At 46.6% G+C, this 18,523-nt stretch overlaps 3 protein-coding genes across 5 annotated transcripts; 1 reads left to right on the plus strand and 2 right to left on the minus strand.

The window, feature by feature from the left end:
- Positions 1 to 142: 142 nt before the first annotated feature.
- cdc73 (cell division cycle 73, Paf1/RNA polymerase II complex component, homolog (S. cerevisiae)) lies at positions 143 to 11,492 on the minus strand. Its single transcript, XM_068340067.1, has 17 exons — positions 11,331 to 11,492; positions 10,641 to 10,746; positions 9,709 to 9,778; positions 9,446 to 9,508; positions 9,153 to 9,205; positions 7,928 to 8,016; positions 7,633 to 7,846; positions 6,949 to 7,047; positions 6,750 to 6,828; positions 6,551 to 6,615; positions 2,160 to 2,217; positions 1,614 to 1,649; positions 1,435 to 1,522; positions 827 to 988; positions 644 to 744; positions 416 to 557; positions 143 to 329 (listed from the first exon to the last, which is right to left on the minus strand). Exons 1-17 carry the CDS (start codon positions 11,459 to 11,461, stop codon positions 293 to 295), a joined length of 1,593 nt encoding a protein of 530 aa, XP_068196168.1. The 5' UTR covers positions 11,462 to 11,492; the 3' UTR covers positions 143 to 292.
- On the plus strand, positions 2,224 to 6,535 carry LOC137611908 (beta-1,3-galactosyltransferase 2-like). The gene is made up of 2 exons (XM_068340069.1): positions 2,224 to 3,875; positions 4,253 to 6,535. The coding sequence occupies exon 2, from the start codon at positions 4,409 to 4,411 to the stop codon at positions 5,651 to 5,653; it is 1,245 nt and encodes a 414-aa protein (XP_068196170.1). The 5' UTR covers positions 2,224 to 3,875; positions 4,253 to 4,408; the 3' UTR covers positions 5,654 to 6,535.
- A 797-nt stretch (positions 11,493 to 12,289) lies between the features above and the next one.
- Positions 12,290 to 18,003, minus strand: ro60 (Ro60, Y RNA binding protein). Of its 3 annotated transcripts, none has more exons than XM_068340922.1 (9): positions 17,869 to 18,003; positions 16,301 to 16,891; positions 15,447 to 15,667; positions 15,213 to 15,359; positions 14,998 to 15,135; positions 14,803 to 14,919; positions 14,309 to 14,425; positions 14,185 to 14,222; positions 12,290 to 13,986 (listed from the first exon to the last, which is right to left on the minus strand). In XM_068340922.1, the coding sequence occupies exons 2-9, from the start codon at positions 16,872 to 16,874 to the stop codon at positions 13,959 to 13,961; spliced, it is 1,380 nt and encodes a 459-aa protein (XP_068197023.1). In that variant the 5' UTR covers positions 16,875 to 16,891; positions 17,869 to 18,003; the 3' UTR covers positions 12,290 to 13,958. The 3 variants fall into 3 exon arrangements, with proteins under 3 accessions (XP_068197023.1, XP_068197021.1, XP_068197022.1); XM_068340920.1 differs by having other exon boundaries at positions 14,076 to 14,222; XM_068340921.1 differs by lacking the exon at positions 17,869 to 18,003 and adding an exon at positions 17,589 to 17,828 and having other exon boundaries at positions 14,076 to 14,222.
- Between the last annotated feature and the right edge of the window lie 520 nt (positions 18,004 to 18,523).

The raw sequence follows: 18,523 nt of genomic DNA on the forward strand, positions 1-18,523 counted from the left end.
AAGTCCAAGTGATCGGTTTGTGTAACAATTATTGATATTTGCTGGAAAAAAACCCTCTTTCCCCTCTGACACCATCGTGTCGATGCTGCCTTTATATATAAATCAAATTTTGGTATTTTTAAACTACAGAGTAGAAAGTTGTGACGACGTGAAACTCCCCTCCGGCATCCAGAGCTGTGACTCCGGCGCGTTGCTTTTGGAGTCCTTGGGGATGTGGATAACGTCTGGCTTCTCCTGCTAAAACGGGGATGGAGTTGGACGCTGGGTCGACCAGAGGAGACGGGACGCGAGCTCAGAACCTGAGGTGAGACTTGTGCTTCACCATGTATCTGAAACCCCACAGAGACGGGAGGACAGGGGGGGTGAGACGCGGTGTGAGCGGGAAGAACGAGCGACGAACACGGACGACACTGACCTGTCGAGGGTTTCCCAGAAGCGCAGGAAGACGGGTCGGTCCAGGTGACGCCGGTGGCGGCTCAGTTCCAGGACCGTCACGTCCCACTTCTGCACGTTGGGGTCCGTCTTCGCCTCGTCGTACTTCAGGTGGAAGGCCCGAACTGGAAGCACCAACCCACAGGTTTTAACAGATCCAGTCTGAGCGCTGACGTCCGACGTAAACATTTTTGGGGGGACTAGCACTCACTTTTGGCAAAAATGTCCACCGGCGATCCGTCGGGCAGCAGCCACGGCCAGCCTTTGAACTGCCAGGCGGGGCCTTGCACGAACACGGCCACCACCCGGTCCCTGCAGGAACAAACACCCACGTGTCGCCGTGTGTCGTCTGGCGGCTCGCAGCCGGACAGACGTACGTGTAGGCGGGTCTCACCAGTCCTGCGGCGCCAGTTTGAGCGGCTGGTCGATGATTCGGTACGGGACGGTGACGCTCAGGGTCGTGCCCCCCGGCTGGATCTGGTCTTTGCGCCGCTGCAGCAGAACCTCGTTGTCGCGCTGGATCCCCTGCTTCTTCTTCTCGTCTGATGTCACGAACCTGGAGCGGGGAGGAGTTATTAACGTGACACGCCCAGTCTCTTAAGTCCCGCCCCTAGCGCCGCTGAATTTTCCATCCGAGCTGCTGCGGATCCGCATGTTCTCGCGCCGCTGTTACATAATGCTGAGATGTCAGCGTCTGTGATTGCTGTGATTAGAGAGAGAACGGAAACTGTGCCGCTGGGTGCAGAGAGAAGACGACGTGCTGTTGTGCATCCCAATTAGTTCAATTTAATAACTGCAGAACAACACCAGCGGCTTCAGCCGTAGCGTCGGATCGGCTTCAGGATTCAACCGGAAAACCAACAACATCGGGAGTTTCATTCAGTCATTCTTGGCTCAAATCCGACCTGACGCTAATTCTGATTTTTCTGCTTGATGCAGAACAAATGAATCAAACAGACACTCATTAAACCCTCCACTGCCGTTCACCTCAGAACCACTTACTTCAGATCCTGCAGGAGGTCCTTGGCGTTGAGCATGGTGATGAGCGAGGTGGTGGCGGCGGGGATGATGACGATGGGCGTACGGGAACCTGTCGGGAGAACAGGAAGTGTTTCAGACGGAGAATCAGAAAGCGACAGGAGGGAATGCTTCAAACGTCTGATCCAGAGAGAGAAGCTCACCTTTCTTCTGATTGGGTGGGGGTCTGGCTTGTGAGACTGGGGGGGAAACAAGATGAGAAGAATTTATGACACGCAAAACAAAGCATCAGCTGGGAATGTGACGTTTTTTACAACTTTCAAAACTACAAATCAGAGAAAGGGATCGGCTCTTCTTGTTCATGACCCTCTGATGAAGAACGACGCTCTGCAGACGCCAGGAGGTCAAACCGGGACATCTTCAGATCTGAAGAACAAACCAAGGGAGGGGGCGACCTCCAAAAAAACAAAGCTCCTTCTCTGGAGGGGAAACGCCCGGGTGTATGTATAACCTGCAGGAAGTTGCTCAACATCCTCGCTCTTTTGCAATCAAACTCTGAGAGCTTCGAGTGACACTTTCTGAGTTTGATCCAGTGAATGCAAAAAACCCCCAACACCCGCCCCTCACTGCAGAACGACCCTCGGGTCAGGTCGTTCTGCAGTGAGGGGAAACTGAAGACATCCATCTTTGTTCTTGTTGAAGCCGACCATCTCTGGCGGCGCGGATGCGTGCCTGAACGCGACACCCACCTGGACGGGGGACGGGCTGCAGCGCCGGCGTCTGGGCCTTTCTGGCCGAGGCTCCTTCCTGGAAAACACAACACAACCCGACGGGCCTGTTCACACACACAGCAGTCCGTTTCAGCGGCGCTCAGTAACGGTTTGTTTACCGGCGTGCAGGTCCTCCATCGTCCCAAAATTCAATCAAAACAACACAGAAACACCAAACATCAGCTTCAGAGAGTTGAATTATGGGACGGAGAAGGAGTGCAGGTTAAAAGTCGCGCCCCTTTCCCACATGAATGGAATTCTCTTTGTTTTATTTGACGGCTGCTCCTCCTCCACTTCGTCCACATCACTATTGATCGCTCTTAGAGACGTGTGTGTGAGCAGTAATCCATTACCCGGTGACGTTCCCGCATCCCAAAGCTAATAAAGATAATAAAGCAAATAAAATGTCATAATTGGTCTCTATATCTGATGCTTTGGTGTGTTAATAACATGTTAATGACATGTTAATGACAGCTACCGCTACCACGTAACACAAATCCATTATTTAAACCACTTCAGCCTCTTCTTCTTTAAACCACGTTAGCGTAATTAGCATTAATACAGACGAGTCAGGAAGTAACCAGTCTGGACTGGTTGATGCACCAAACTCATTTCCTCGTCGTAGGGCGGGGGCGGGGCCTGTGAGTGGCGCCGCGGGACGGCCAGTCTGGAGGCGTCGCGACCGGGGAGAGGGATCACCTGGACGGATCACCCCCCTCGGCTCCTCCCCTTAACGCACCGAGCCACGCCTCCTTTCTTTCGACAATCCCTGAATGAGGAGTTACCCCCCCACCCCCACAAAATCATGCAGTGAATGCATAATTTGTAGCGTAATCCTCCTTTAGTGCAGAGAAGCCCCCCTTCCTCTTGGTTCACTGCATGCCGAGCTGAGATAATGCTTCATTCTTCCTTCTGGAGGGGGGGCGTGAATACAAATAGGTCAGCAGCCCATCCCCCTCCCCACCCCCCCCCATCCGCCGCCTTCCCTTCAGCAGAACGGCAGCAGAAGCGGCAGCATTAGCGTAGCGCCACTAGCCTCGGAACCATCACGCATCTTGTACGGGGGGCGGATGCTGTGGTCCCCCCCCCACACACACACACACACAGACAACACCGTGTTTGCAGCGGCGGGAGGTAGAGGGGGCTGCCGAGCGCACGGCGTGAGGAAGAGGAAGGCACAGACGACGGCTGCAGGAAGGAAGTCGACACGTCAATCAAAGAGGAAGAGGCAGATAAACGCGCGGCGGCTCGGGAAACGGACGCGTGGCAGAAACAACGAGATTCACGGCGGAGACGATTCCCACCGAGCCGAGACACACACACACACACACACACACACACACACACACACACCAGAGGCAGCGAAAGGAGCAGGACTCCTGCTACTGCCAACTAATGCCTCTGGCTAAACGCCAGCGGCGGCAGCGGCGTTAGCATCAGCCTCTGGGGACGATGCACCAGAGCAGATCGTCGGAGCACTGACACACAGACGCCCGTTTCTGGACGAGGACGACGTCTCCGTAGCGACATAGTCTGAACTCAAAGGAGCAGAGGGTTCGGCACAAACGCTAAACATTAAGGACGTCTCCGACGATTTGTTGCCGGGGTTCCGGGTGCGATGGAGAGGAGGGCGGTGCGACGGGACGCCGGTCATATTCAGGACAGACGGACGGAACCGGACCGGCGTTAGAACGCGTGAGTTTGCTGCAGGAGCTCAGAATGCAGACGCACACATCAGAGCGATGCTAACGTCCAACACAGGATGTGAGGGTGTGTCGAGCGCTAGCTGCTATTTCTGTCGTGCGTGCTGGGGGGCGGGGGGGTGGGACAGAAGAGTCTTTGTGTGTTCCACCAAAACACTGATGACACACACACACAGGCTTCACATCCTCATCATCATCATCATCTAATACTGACGGCCCCCCAACGTCTACCTGACGGGGGCCACGGCTCTAGAGATGCCTCCTGCATGATGTATAAACACATCTGTCGTCAAAATAAACTGAATTACAGCAGTTTTTTTAAAATTTTAAAATTATGATTTAAATCCATCCTCTTGTCCCGTTTCCTAGGCAACAACAGGTCATGTGTCAGAGTCTCCAGACGTCCAGCTGGTCTGTCCGAAAACAACCGAGTCATCTACGTATGTGGGAATGAGATCCTAACCCTTCGGAGGGCGGGGCCTGCTCCGACGCCATTGAAGCCGACGACCCCCCCCCCCCGTCGCCATGCAGTGGAAACGACGCCACTGCTGCACCCACACCGCCAGGAGGTTCTACCTCCTCTCGCTGCTGGGCGTCCTGGTGTTCCTGCTCCACCAGGTGTGGCTGCCCCGCTTCACGGGGATGCCCTGGTGGAGGGGCAACCCGGTGGTTTACGGAGGGGGGGGCGGGGCGCTTCACGCCACGAGGGGGAACGCGTCCTCCCAAAACTCGGGGTGGAGGTTCGTAATCGTTCCGCGACCGAACTTCCAGGTCGACGCCAACGTGAGCTTCCACGAGGAGGGCGGCCCCTCACCGCCGGGGGAGCCCCGCTTTGAGAACCATCTGATCGCTGGAGACCTGAGCGGCCCCCTGACCCCGGGGCCTTTCCCTTACATCATCAACGAGCCGGATAAATGCGCCGGCGGCAAACCGGCGCCGTTCCTGGTGCTTCTGATCGCCACCGAGGCTCGGCAGGTGGAGGCGCGTAACGCCATCCGGCAGACGTGGGGCAACGAGAGCGTGGCTCCGGACGTGGGGTTCATCCGGCTTTTCCTGCTGGGGACAAACGGGGGCGAGTTGGGGCTCCTGCAGCAGCGGATGCTGGAAGCCGAGAGCCGGAGGCATCACGACGTCATCCAGCAGGACTTCACCGACTCCTACAAGAACCTGACCATCAAGACGCTGATGGGGATGAACTGGGTGGGGCTGTTCTGCCCGGGGGCCAGCTACGTGATGAAGACCGACAGCGACATGTTCGTCAACACCGAGTACCTGATTCTCAAGCTGCTGCGGCCGGAGAGCACCCCCAAGAAGAACTACTTCACGGGGAACAACATGCGAGGCTTCGCCCCTAACAGGAACAAAAACAGCAAGTGGTACATGCCCCCCGAGTTGTACCCGGGCGAGAAGTACCCCACCTTCTGCTCGGGCACCGGCTACGTCTTCTCGGGAGACCTGGCCAGGAAAATCTACGTGGCGTCGCTGAGCGTGCGCCGCCTGCACCTGGAGGACGTGTACGTGGGGGTCTGCCTGGCCAGGCTGGGGGTCGAGCCCACGCCCCCCTCCAACGCCTTCCTTTTCAACCACTGGCGCGTCTCCTATTCCAGCTGCAAGTACAGCCACCTGATCACGTCGCACGGCTTCCATCCCAATGAGCTGCTGAAGTACTGGCATCACCTCCAGAGCAACAAACACAACGCCTGCATCAACGCGCTGAAGACCCGAGGCGGCCGGATGCGCAGGATGACCCGCGAGAAATCCGCTCGGTAACACAAAACACACCGCCAATCGCCACGTTTGTTTTCTTGCACCACAATGGAATCAAAAGATCGACGCAAACTTTCTGTAAGTTGTGTAAAAAACAACAACAACAAAATGATGAAAATCTGCAGTGTTAAGGGAAAAAAAGATGAAAAAAGATGAGTTTATGTCCAGTTCCATCTACAACTGTTTGCTGCTTTGTGTAATAATGTAAGATCTGATTTTACTCTGTATGCAAATCAGACAACGTGCCAAATAAAACGTATAAAGATGTGAATTTAACCATCAGTGGAGTCAATGCAGAGGACAGTTAAACAGGAAGTCAGCGATTATGTGACCCACTTCTTTATGACCCCCTCCTGTTCTTCCTTACTGCGTGTTTGATCTTAAATTTAACAAAAGTTTAACTAAATACATGTTGTTTTAAATGCTAATTTGGTTTCATAAGGCAGAAGGTTTAGTTATCTCTCCCTGAATGAACAAACTTCTGAGCCACAATTAGCAGCAACAACTCCAGCTAAATGCCTCCACCGTCGCCGTGGTGGAGTTTCGACCGGTTGTTTAAACTGCTGAGGTGGCGACTTTCTAGTTCCTGTTTGAAGATTTCACACAAGCTTTAAATATTTGACCTGTTTTCTTTATGGCACACAGTAAAATCGTTTCTAGCAAACATCATCTTAGCATCGGAAACCAGGAAGTCAGTTTGATGACATGTGAGTACGGGTCGGCGCAGGATTTGTGGAGATTGATTGAATTCTCATTAACTGTTGTGATTGTGACATCATCACGATGTCCTAAAAGCATTAAAGCATTGAGTAAAAAGTTATAATCCCAATCTGGTGAGTGATACCGAGGCTTTCCTACCAGATACTCCTGATGTAGCGCATAGCATTGCTGCTAGCTTACCGTCACTGACTTCAGGGTCATGCCGTGGTAGGTGCCCATGGTGTCGATTTTGAAGCCTTCCGTTTCTGGAGAAACAAAACAAATAAAATATAGATTAGAAACAAAAATGGTTCTTTTCTACAGCAGGATCTGAATATTAGTAGGAACTAATAGTGCGCTCCAGACTATAATTAGCTAGAGAAGCCAAAGTGGAGCATACCCTCTTTCCCTTTGAAGCGCTCCTGATCGTATCTGTTGTAGGCAGCGGTGACGGGCTGCTTGTTCCTCAGGGAGGGGTCCTGCACACAGAAACAAACGATCATTCATGACACCTCCTGATCGCAGTCAAGCACATTTAGTGTTATATTTAGAATAAATAAGCGAAAAAAGCACATAGACAATGTTAAATGTCTCCTCACCGCCTGAGTCGTGTTCTGTGCTGGTCTCTGCTCCGGCGCTCGCCCCTCCTCTCTGGCCTTCACCGACTGAAGGATGGCAAAGATGTTTTTGGAGAAGTTCTGCAGCGGAGAACCAGAATAGAATGAGTTCATGCACGTAAAGATGATGCCTGTCTCACACTTTCATCAATTCATATTTGCCAGAGGACTCATAATTGGTCGTTTTCTCCAACTAGAGCACAACCTGATCTGTTTGCTCTACATAAACACGAGGATTATTCCGCTTTCTGGTTTTTCCTGCTTAAACTATTAGTAGGACATTGGCTTTTAGAATCCTCTGTGATTCCACCAACACTTGTTTGCTTCTTAATCAGGTTGACTCGAAATAATTACAGCAAGTTTTTCAGTGTCCAGTAAAAACCAGTAGAAATAACACCTCTGCTGCCCCCTAATGGTTGAGATCGACACCACAGGCCCCACATCCACTGGGATGTTTTACACTCACTCAGCATCATTGTTTTGGTAAAATACAGACAATGATTTTGGTGCTGCCAGAAAAAAATAACTAGAATACCTTTTTAAAAAAAATAGAAAAGAAACTTGGACTCCAATATGAATTCATACTGGAGTCTCGTTGAGTCATTCAAGCCTCCGTGGGGTACAGCAGACTCTCACTGTGATTGGACAGCGTTACAGGGGACCAACCTTGCCGGTGCTCTGCAGGATGGTGGTCCTGGTCCTCCAGACCCTTTCCCTGCTGACGATGTCTCTGGTGACGTCCACCTCTGCGTCTACGAAGCTCCTCTGCTTCAGGGTGATGTCATCGTCCAGGTCTGTTTTGATGGTGGAACGTTTCTTGGCCATAATCTTGGCTTTGATGGCGGCAATTTTTTCCACTGACATGGCCTCTGACAGGGATCTGCACGGGAAACATTTAAATAACGTTTGAGCAGCTCAACTAATAACAGCTGTGAAATAATCCAAGTCGCCGGTGCGACACCTGATTTGGTCGGTCTGCACGATGCCCTCTTTGTGGCCCTCCAAACGCGCTGCCAGACGCTCCTTATCCAGACGAACCCGTTCCTCATCCTGGAAATCAAAATGGACTTATTCATTCTTAGCTCGCTATTCCAGTCCTACACACACTGAATTTACGTTTTAATTCTCAACCTGTGAGATTAAACTTTTTTTTTTAGTCTGTTACCAGTGAATGTCATGTTTTAGAGATAGTTGGTTCCTTTGTTCTCCAACTACAACAAAATGGATTCATGATTCACTAACAAATTTCATTTAGCTATAAACTAATCTTCCAAACTGTACTAAATTGAATTTATTTAAAATTAACAACTACATTCATAGGCGGCACGGTGGTGCAGTGGGTAGCACTGCCGCCTCACAACACGGCGGACCCGGGTTCGAGTCCCGCTCTGTGCGGAGTTCGCATGCTCTCCCCGTGTCTGTGTGGGTTCTCTCCGGGTTCTCCGGCTTCCTCCCACCTCCAAAAGCATGCGCTTCAGGTTGATTGGCTGGTCCCAAATTGCCTGTAGGAATGAGTGTGTGTGTGAGTGGTTGTATGTCTTTGTGTGTGGCTCCGCGGTGCACTGGCGTCGTGCCCGGAGTGTCCCCTGCCTCACGCCCTATGCCACTGGGATAGGCTCCAGCTCCCCGTGATCCGCTGCGGCGGATATAGCGGTGGTCATATGACAATGAATGAATGAACTACATTCATTAAAAATGTTCTGTTCTTTTGCACATCTGCTTATAATTTGCTCTAATTTAATTTAATCCACTCATGCGCCCATAATCTGAAACTGCTTATCATGTGTAGGAAGAGAATGTAGACTAACCCATCTGATGTTAACAGAGGGGTGTGGGGGGAGGGGGGATAAGCCCCCATTTCATCACAGCTTCGCACAGAAAGATAAAACATCATTTTTAAACTTGGAGTCTCTATTGTGTGTTTTTAAACTGTGACAGGAAGCCGGAGCAACAAAACATGAGGAGAACTTTGCAAACAGAGAAAAGCTTCTGCCCTGTGGGGGTGGGGGGTGGGAGCTGAACTCCACCCTGCAGCTGTGAATCGGGAAAAGAGCATTCATTTCACATTTGCATTGGATCCCTTTAAAAGAGCATTTCCTGTGTGGGGAACAGAGGTTAATGTTCTACACGTCAGTGATGAGTTTATGAAAAACAACTGATGACAAAATATTTTAAGTCCTCTTTACCTCAATCCTTGGTTTTTTGGCTTCAGATGAGACTTCATCAGCTGCTCGCTTGACTAGAAAAGCAGAAGAGTGGTAAATATTTAACTACACAGCATTTTAGTGGTTTTGAACCAACTTCCCCGGCTGAGAAAAAACCCTTTAACAGAAGACAGCGAGCAGAGAGTGGCAAAATACAATTCAAGTCTTAAGTACAGATTGTAATAACATTTATTCCATGATAATAAAACAATAAATTATTATTTCCAGTTAGAACTATCGCTTCAAACATCTCACAACAGTCAGTATGGACTCACCTTGTGTCGGCCTTTGTAAACCTATTTCTATGGGCGCACTTCTGTCGATACTCGTTGATGTCGCTGTGAAAAGAGAACAGAAACAATTCCACCAAACTCTTCTCCATCTCTGCGTTCATGAAAAGCGGTATTAAATACTAATCTATTAATACTATCGTCAAAATTTATCAATAATAATCTGAAATGTTCAGAAACAAGTTCATAATAAATAAACTCAACAGAGACAACATTCTACGCAGAAGGGAAACGACACAAGTACTTACAGCTCTCGCCGTTGAGATACGACAGTAAACCTTTTCGATCAGGTCGTCTGACGACAGGAATATTCTCCGTCTAGAGCAGGGATTCAAAATCAACTATACTGAGGGCCAAAAATACACTGAGGGCCAAAAAAAAAATCAAATGTGCTACAAGCTAAGAGCTTGTAAAAAATTAATGTCCTACAAAAACAAAATATGTTCCTTAATATCAAAATAAATGCATATATGAAATTGCATATGTTTTAAACTGAAAATACAATATTGACCCGGCGGGCTACTGTTGCATTGTGGGGAATGTAGAGCTGGTGTGTGCAAAACACCAGCTGGCAGCTGTGGCCTGTGGGCTGGTTCCAATAATAACAGGGCAGTCAGAGACTACAACATCCTGCGACTTACCCTGACCTACTTCCAGGGTAGGTCTTTGATCATATATCAAAGCAGTAGCTTTGATCTATGGTCTACTCACACTGGCTTTCTCCCTTGTCTTTCTGTGTTATCCGGTTCCTGAGCGTACAAAAGTTGAAATTTGACCTTGACCTTCTTTTCTCAAGATCAAGGTTATTATCTAATTTTCATCCCCTCTGCTGCCTGAGTCATGTGTTTTTTGTTTCATCTTTCTATCTGCAACGGTTGTGAAGATATTTGGTGGACTAACGGATGGACAGATGGACGAACGAACGAACACTGACAATTACAATGCAGTCATAGACTACAACATCCCGCGACACCTCTGAGTTCAAAATTATATGTGGTCTAAAAGGAAAGGTGTGAAAACCTTTTACCCAAAAACACGTCCAGTAAATCAGTGAAATAAAATCTAAATGTTATGTCAGCTATTTGACGAACAATGCTGAAATAGCTGACTGTCCTAGATAATAATTTACTGTTAAATGAAGCAGGGCCTGGCAGGATGGTGGTTATTCAGTAGTACTTACTGCAGCTCTGCGCACATAGGAGGGATGAGGGAGATGCACATTGTTGAGCAAGAACAAGATAGAGTCCAAAGTGTAGTACTCTTTAGGCTGGCCCTCTTTACCGGTACTGCAGGTAAACACAAACAAAGGCATCATCAACAGGTTGACTTTACAGCCCAACAGACCCACCTGCACATACTTGTTATATAAGTGCATAATAAACACAAGTACACTACGTTTCTAGAATAAACACGGAACTATTCCGGATTGCTAACCTATTAATCCTTGTTTTTTTCTCTGTTGCATTAACGCTTTCCTTTTAGGGCAAGAAGCAAAGCTGGATTGTCCTGCAAACACACGTTTTGGCCCCCGGGCCACTAGAACCCGAACTCTCTTGGAACTCAACTTAACTGCTAGCTATTGTCGCTAATTGGTTAGCATTACAATACTACTGTAACTTTGGTTGTGGGTACATTTCTCACAAATACATTTACAATTTAGATATAAAGTCAAACGTGAGTAACGAGTCTGAGTAGTCCAAGATATAATGCATAAATTCCAGATTAAGAAAATAAAGTTATTTAAACCAACAACGAGTGGAGTTCTGTTAGCATCGTAGCATCTGACAGCTAGCGGGGCGCTTTGCTCCATAAGGTAAGGATTAGCTGGAGCTGCGGGCCTCCTGCTAAAGCTAAACCAGCAGCCACTCACCCCCAGATAATGTAGTTAGTCTTGACATTCTTCGGCCAGGAGAACTCTCCGAATATAACCTCATCTCCTTTAGCGACGATTTCCTTTTTCTGAATGTTATACTGACGGAGAACACTCAACACGTCCGCCATCTTCACTTGTCTTGATGTAGTGAGTTTGCGAGGCCCCCTGATATCAAAGTGATGCGTCTTCGGAGAATGCCTGATCGGAATTTTTTTATTTTATTTGGATCGATCGTCATCGTTTGTCAGATAAATAGTAAAATACCCGCCGTCGTGAAATAAATTCTTCATTTTGAGCAGTTTTGTTAGTCATAAACAGACAGGATCCCCGCAGGGATCCAGAGCGCTGCTTCAGGAGGCTCCACATGTTGGACACTTCTGCTGCAGGAAATGATCAACAAGCATTTTAACTTGGCTTCTAACTAAAAATGTATGTATGTTTTTTTAAAAAAAAATTACTTTTAACCTTTTAGTGTGGCTCTTAATTGAATTTTATTTATTTTATTAATTACAGATTTATTTATTTTACTTTTTTAGACTGTTTTTTCATTGAATTTTATTTACAGTATATGATTATTTTTTACCTCCTTTGTCAGGCCTCTAACCTTATTTATTTGTTTTATTACTTTTAATTACTGAATTTTAATCTATACAGTCATCTTTTATCTCCAAATCGATTAACTTTTTTCTGGTGTTTCCTAACTTCAAAGTGGCGAGTGTAGGATAGCGTTTCCTCTATGTTTTGAGTGTGTGTTTGTGTTGGGGAAGAGGATATTTCTTGTGTAAACTGTTTTGTGTATTGTCTTTATGTAAAGCACTAAGGGTTACTCATTTTTTATTAAAAGCACTTTATAAATGAAGTTTTATTGATTGACGAAAACCCTTCAGCAAGTCAGTACCAGTTTATATATATACACACACACACATACACACACACATAGAAAGAAGGAGCAGCAAAGTGTTTATTGAAGAGTTTCGATGCTACAAGAGTCAAGTTGATCAAAGTAGACACGATAGACATGAGGGAAAACAAGTTAATCATGATGAAGCTACCATACAGCAGAACCCACACTCATGTCACACTATAAATGTAATAACGCTCATATTAAATATTTAGCTTTAGCACTTTGACATTATTAACATAGAAAATGACAGTGTTGGCTTGTATGGATAAAAACACACAATAGCATGTTCAGATGTGTGTTCCTTCATACAGAATGAATTGCATCAGGAGGGATGGTGAGTTTCTACTGAACGGTGTCAGTATTCACAGCAGCTGCTGTCGACTTCAACATTTGCATTTCGCCAAGTGAATTGGTCCCCAATGCAAAAACACAGTGAGCAGGACGTTTATTCTTGGCTTGAAGAAATATATCGCAGTGCACATTTTATACAAAAGTATGTTCAGTTTTTCTTCCTCAGGGAAAGTAGCAATTCATGGTTAGTTTTTTTGCATAACAAAAATTCTTATATAAATATACAGAAACATGCTGGCAGACTCAGTCTTGGTAAGCAGTTGTAAAATGGCAATGATCTGTCCTTCCTGGACAAAATAATACCATAAAATCCAAACTGTAATACATGAGCTTTTCAGTCCAAAACACTGACATTCCCATTTCATAAAGGAAAATCCCAAATATTCCTCGAAGTAGAAAATTTTCCAAAAAATTAATTTTTTGTTTAAGAGCACCAAGAGTTATTTTTTCACACAAGTTTCAGATCAACAGTCGTACAAATGAACTCCTCAATAATTGCCTAAGGGGAAAACAGAATTTAACATAATTGATTATAAATTATGTGAAAACTGCATAACAGATGCCACCACCATTTTTTTAAATTAAAAAAATTAAATTAAAAATATTAAAAACTATTGGAAATTTATGTTGATGTGGTTAAAACACAAACATAAGTAATAACTGACTGAGGTCAAAGCAACACCAGGAAGGAATTCTAGGCATTGATATTGTTCTGAAGGATATTACCTAAAAAAAATCAAAGAATTGGAAAATTCAGTTTTGGTTCTTTATTTCACTTACTTTTTCTTCCATTATATTTGCCAATCGTTTCTAGTATGAGGGATTAAACACACATCCTACCATCACATCAAACCTGCTAATGCTAAATGATTCCGTTGCTACATAATAGGAACTTCACTGTATCCCATTAAACATACCAGTATTCAGACTTTTCCATGGTTCTTGTTCTTTAACCTTCTAGCATCTAGCTGTAATTGATTCAGTGTTGGATGTGTTATAATCTCTAATCTGTTCAAATCCATCGAACAGCCTGACACACTACAAACTGTTTACAACAAGATGTGCAATTGCATGTTTTTTTAAATCATCTTAACACATTTCAGAAAACAAAATGACATTGTAGTCTAGCCCGCTGGACACATTGTCAATCGAGTTGTGAGGTTTTTTTTTGAATATTAAATGTCTTCTACACGCTACGGGAGCCCGAGGGGTCCACTGTGTGCGTTCTTTTTTTGATCGACTTCATCAGATGAGATCCTGGGCGAGGTTCTGAATGACGGTCAGAGCTCCGAGGTCAAACCCGCAGACGGTCAGGATGCCCCTGTCCTCCGTGTTCGCGATGGCGTTTCCGACGGAGGTCAGCCCGCACATCACCAGCTTGGACTCGGCTCCTGTTTTCTTTTTGAAGAAATAATCGTGTTAAACAAGAAAAAAAACACCTTCATCACAAAGTTGATCCATCGCCCAGCAGACAGGCATCGACGCACCCGTCTGTGATTCTTCAGAGCCTCCGCCGGGCTGGCGGCGAACGCCCACAAGGGATTGTTGGTGAGAATGACGAACACGTCTGTCTGCTTCGCGTTCTCGGAGGCCCACCTGATGGGGAGGGTGCAGTCAGTGGTCCCCCCTGGGATCTGGGGAACGCAAACCACGTCTGGTTAACTGCAGCTACAGCTCAGCAACGTCCCTCGTCCTCCCAGTCAGCCTCATCCTGCCTCACCTTCACCAGTTCGGCCGTTACTTGAGCCAGAGTCATGTCGGCAGAGAGGGAGCACGGAACCAGGGCTCCTTCGGAGTATGCCAGCACGTCCACGTCGGCTTCCGTCCTCGCAAAAATCTGCAATAAGCAACGAGCAATGATGTCAGAGACTGCAACATCCCGCGACACCCCTGAATTCAACATTCTCCCATGACCTACACATTTTTGTGCCTCTGGCTTCCTGAAAATGTTGCTTTTTGTTTTGTGATTATATCTCATTAGGTTTCAGAGATGTGTACATAAAAAGGTATGAGTGAAAATTTGACCTTGACCTATTTTTCAAGGTCAAGGTCATCATCTCATTTTCATCCCCTTCGCTGCCTGAGTCATGTGCTTTTGTTTCACCTTTCTATCTGCAACGGTTCTGAAGATATTTGGTGGACTACCTAACGGACGAACACACAAACACTGACAATTACAATTATGCAGCTGTCCACAAACCGTCATCGTCTCACCATGGTAACGGCCGCCGCAGCGACGGCGGTGCTGATGGACGTTCCCGGTACGATGCTGCTCAGGGAGGTGCTCACGTCCGCGGCCACCACGAAGCGTTTGCCCACGGCCTCCACGTTCTGAAGACAGCAATGGAAAAACTTCAGAAGTTTGTCCCCCCCCTCCCCAGATGGATCATCAGGAGCCGAAGCACCCACCGTAAAACTCTTGTAGAAAGCGGAGTCTATTGCTTTCAGGATGCTGCTGTCCGCTTCCCATTTGGTTTTCCCCTGATAGCCGTGGCCTCGTTTGTAGTTTTCAGAAGACAAGAGGAGGCTGAACGGGTGAATCTTCGCCTGACGGGTTCGACACAAACACTTGAAACCAGAAACTCAGGTGTAATTCTGCACACGGCCACAAGTACGGCTCCTACCTTCCTCAGCGTGGCCTCGCATTGGATTCGCTCACACACAGCTTGAGTTACCGGACTTCCTGGTTCTATTATTTTGTTTGCTGTCATCTTACCTAAGAATCTCAGTACTGAGTGCAGAGGCATTTCCTTCAATAGAGCCCTCCACACCTACAGGAAAACACACCTATGAGATTCAGGCAGGCTTGATGTTGGCTAGCCCTTGCAGAAGGTTTAAAAGCAGACCAAACCACTCACCTGTTTGGACTTGAGGTGGTCTGTTAGCAGCTGTTCCTTCTCCAGTTTGTGTTCCTCTATCAAATTGACGACCTCTGTTTCGTCACAGCTGTGTTTGACCTTCTCCACCACTTCAAGATAGGACAAAACCTTGATGACCTCCTCCGAGTTCTCCTTTTCTGAGTACGCAGCCTGAACTTCTTTCCATCCTTTCATGATATACTTGCAGACCAAAGCAGTTGCTGAAAAGTAAAAGGTGTGAGCCTTACAATACTACTTGACTTGGCATTCTGTCATCTAGGCCACGACACAAAATAGAAAAATAGATTTTATTGATTCATCAGGACTGGTTTGTAAATTTAATGGGTTAAATTCTGATATGACAGAAACATAATCAATCCTTACAGCAGAGAATAAATGTGGAAAAAGTAAAGCTGGTAAAATCTTAATTTGGTTCTTTTTTTTTTAACTGTCACTCAGTTAATCAATTTACTCTTTTTTAAGCTGTATTTAGGAATGATATGTATATGTGATTAGTAAAAATTAATCTCTCTTTCTTATTATTGAGTTTTACTAAGTAGTCATAAATACTCTAAAATGACCATTATGTAAGAAAAAAAAAGTACAAAGGTGATTAAAATATGACCAAAAAACTTCAACCCATACTGAGGCGATCTCTAACACTTCAACATGTAAAGACACTAAACAGAATATTTAGAAATCAAAAGAAAACAGGGACTACAGTTAATATCTACGGTTTTCTATAAGATTTAAACACACTCATGGCTTCCAACAGTAATTTCCTGCAGGGCGAAGACGTTGTCATGTGAGGGGGGTGATGCTTTAACAGCTGATGTGGGTATTTTTAAACTCACCTTCGTTCGCCGGTTTGGTGTGAGACAGCCGGAGCAGATCCTGGTGCGACCATCCCTCTCTCTGTTTGCATCGAGTCACAGCTGCAGCCAGAGTCATGGCGTCCTGCTCCACGTACCAGTCAGACACGGCTTTCCTCAGGGCACGTCCCCAAATGCCGCACTTCATCCCCTCTTTCAGTTGCTTCTTATTCTGGATGAAGGAGAACAGGTGCGCCGGGTCCCGACAGACGTCCTTCAGGGCTTTGAACGCCGCCTGTCTGGTCTTCACCTCGCTGTGCTGGGAGCACAAGGCCAAAGCAAACAGGGCCGGGCTGGGACTGACGGCTCGTCCGTCCTGAGCGAACCTTTTGATCTCCTCCACCACCTCAGCGCCCCGACCCTCCTGCAGCAGGGAGAGCAGAGCTCCGGCGTTCTTGGTGCTGATGCGGCCCTCGTCTTTGGCAGTGTAGGCGTCCCCCTCGGAGCCGTAGCAGAGGAAGCGGCACAGCTTGGCCTTATCGCTGACATCCCACTGACCGGCGCCTCCTGTGGCGTTCAGGGTGTGGTTGCTCATAACAGTTGCCGACGGATCCATTGTAACACCGTGGAGGTCTGAAACAAAGTGGTGAAAAGGGGATTTGATTCATATCCACCGTCACCAGTCAGTACATGAAAACCCAACAGGTCCCTTAACTTGGCTCAATTAATAAATTCCAAATTACATGCCCTCAAAGTATTTAGTGATGGATCAAATGATCCAAAGTGAAAACAGATCACAGATTTCCTACATTACTGCTTATTTCTAATAATGTCAAACCGATGCAGTTTTGTTATGATCCTCAAAGCTGGCTTCACACTGCGACAACATACATTACAGTAGATAAATGAACCAATCACCGACAAGATTGATTATGACGTAATTTGCTTCATTGATGATCAATCGGATCATTGATAAATAAACAGCTTTATTTGACCTTAAAGCTCCTGAACAGCTGTTCGAGCCTCTGAAGCCACCAGGCTAACGCTAACCTCACCGCAGCATCACCGACCGAAATAACCCAAAGCCGATTAGCGGACGCGATGATACACGACAGACATACCAGCCTCACACATCTATTAATAGTTTCTGGTAATAAAATAATAATAATAACAACAAAAACAATCAATCATAGCTGATATTAAGTATGCAAATTCCTGTTTGATAACTATTTTAAGCTAGCAAACAGTTACTTGACGTTAGCGAAATGATTTATCCATTCATTCCAAACATTCCATAACAGCCATCTGTCATTCAGGTAAAGAACCGAACCTTCGCCTGAATTTCTTTTCCGTGGCGGAGGACTGTTGTCTATCCCGTCTTCTTGGTCCACAGAGTCCCACGGACCTCCTCTGGCCGGGGGGAGGGAGGCTAAGCTAGGCTGCTTGGGCTCCTCTGACGGGCGCCGCTAGGCTGGGATGGATGCTGGCTACCTAGCAACGCTAACGCTAATGCTAACTAAACTGAGCTAACTACCTGCTAACACGGAGTATCAGCTAACACGGATGTTTTGATCCATATTTATAATAAATTTAACACCGCATGAACTTACCAAAAATTAATGTGCAACGGTCAAGTTCTGATTGTGGTCAGATGACAGGAGGCCTTCGCTCTGACCGTCGGTGAGAATGGATGGTGAAACCGCAATGGATGCCGGGATATGGAGTACCAGCTCAGCCAACCAGTACTCAGCTCTCTAATGTAAATTAACCTTAAAATGTAATGTCCCACAACGCAGCAACTTGGAACAATAGATAAACTGAAATGAAATAAAATAAAATAGTTGGTGTGAGAGAAGAGGATGCAGAAGACAGGGTTAGATGGAGGACACTGATTGGCTGTGGAGACCCCTGAAGGGAAAAGCCGACAGGAGAAGAAGGAGAAGAGGTGGAACCAAAGAAATAAGTTCATGGATGACACAGGTCATATGTTGGAATATTTAAATACTGTATTCAATATATTTCCAGTATTTATGACTTTTTCCCCTCGCTTCACATCCCATTTTGTTTTCAGATAAAAGGAATCCAGATAAAACTACATATTTTTCCTGTGCCTACTTCCTTATTAATGTCAGTGAACTACACTGTGTAGTGAACTACACAACTGTCATCCCAGAACTGTATTTGTCAGAAACACATTTCCACACAACACGGCGGACGCGGGTTCGAGTCCCGCTCTGTGATGAGTTTGCATGCTCTCCCTGTGTC

The sequence above is a fragment of the Antennarius striatus genome, chromosome 18, assembly GCF_040054535.1.
Source record: "Antennarius striatus isolate MH-2024 chromosome 18, ASM4005453v1, whole genome shotgun sequence".
NCBI lineage: Eukaryota > Metazoa > Chordata > Actinopteri > Lophiiformes > Antennariidae > Antennarius > Antennarius striatus.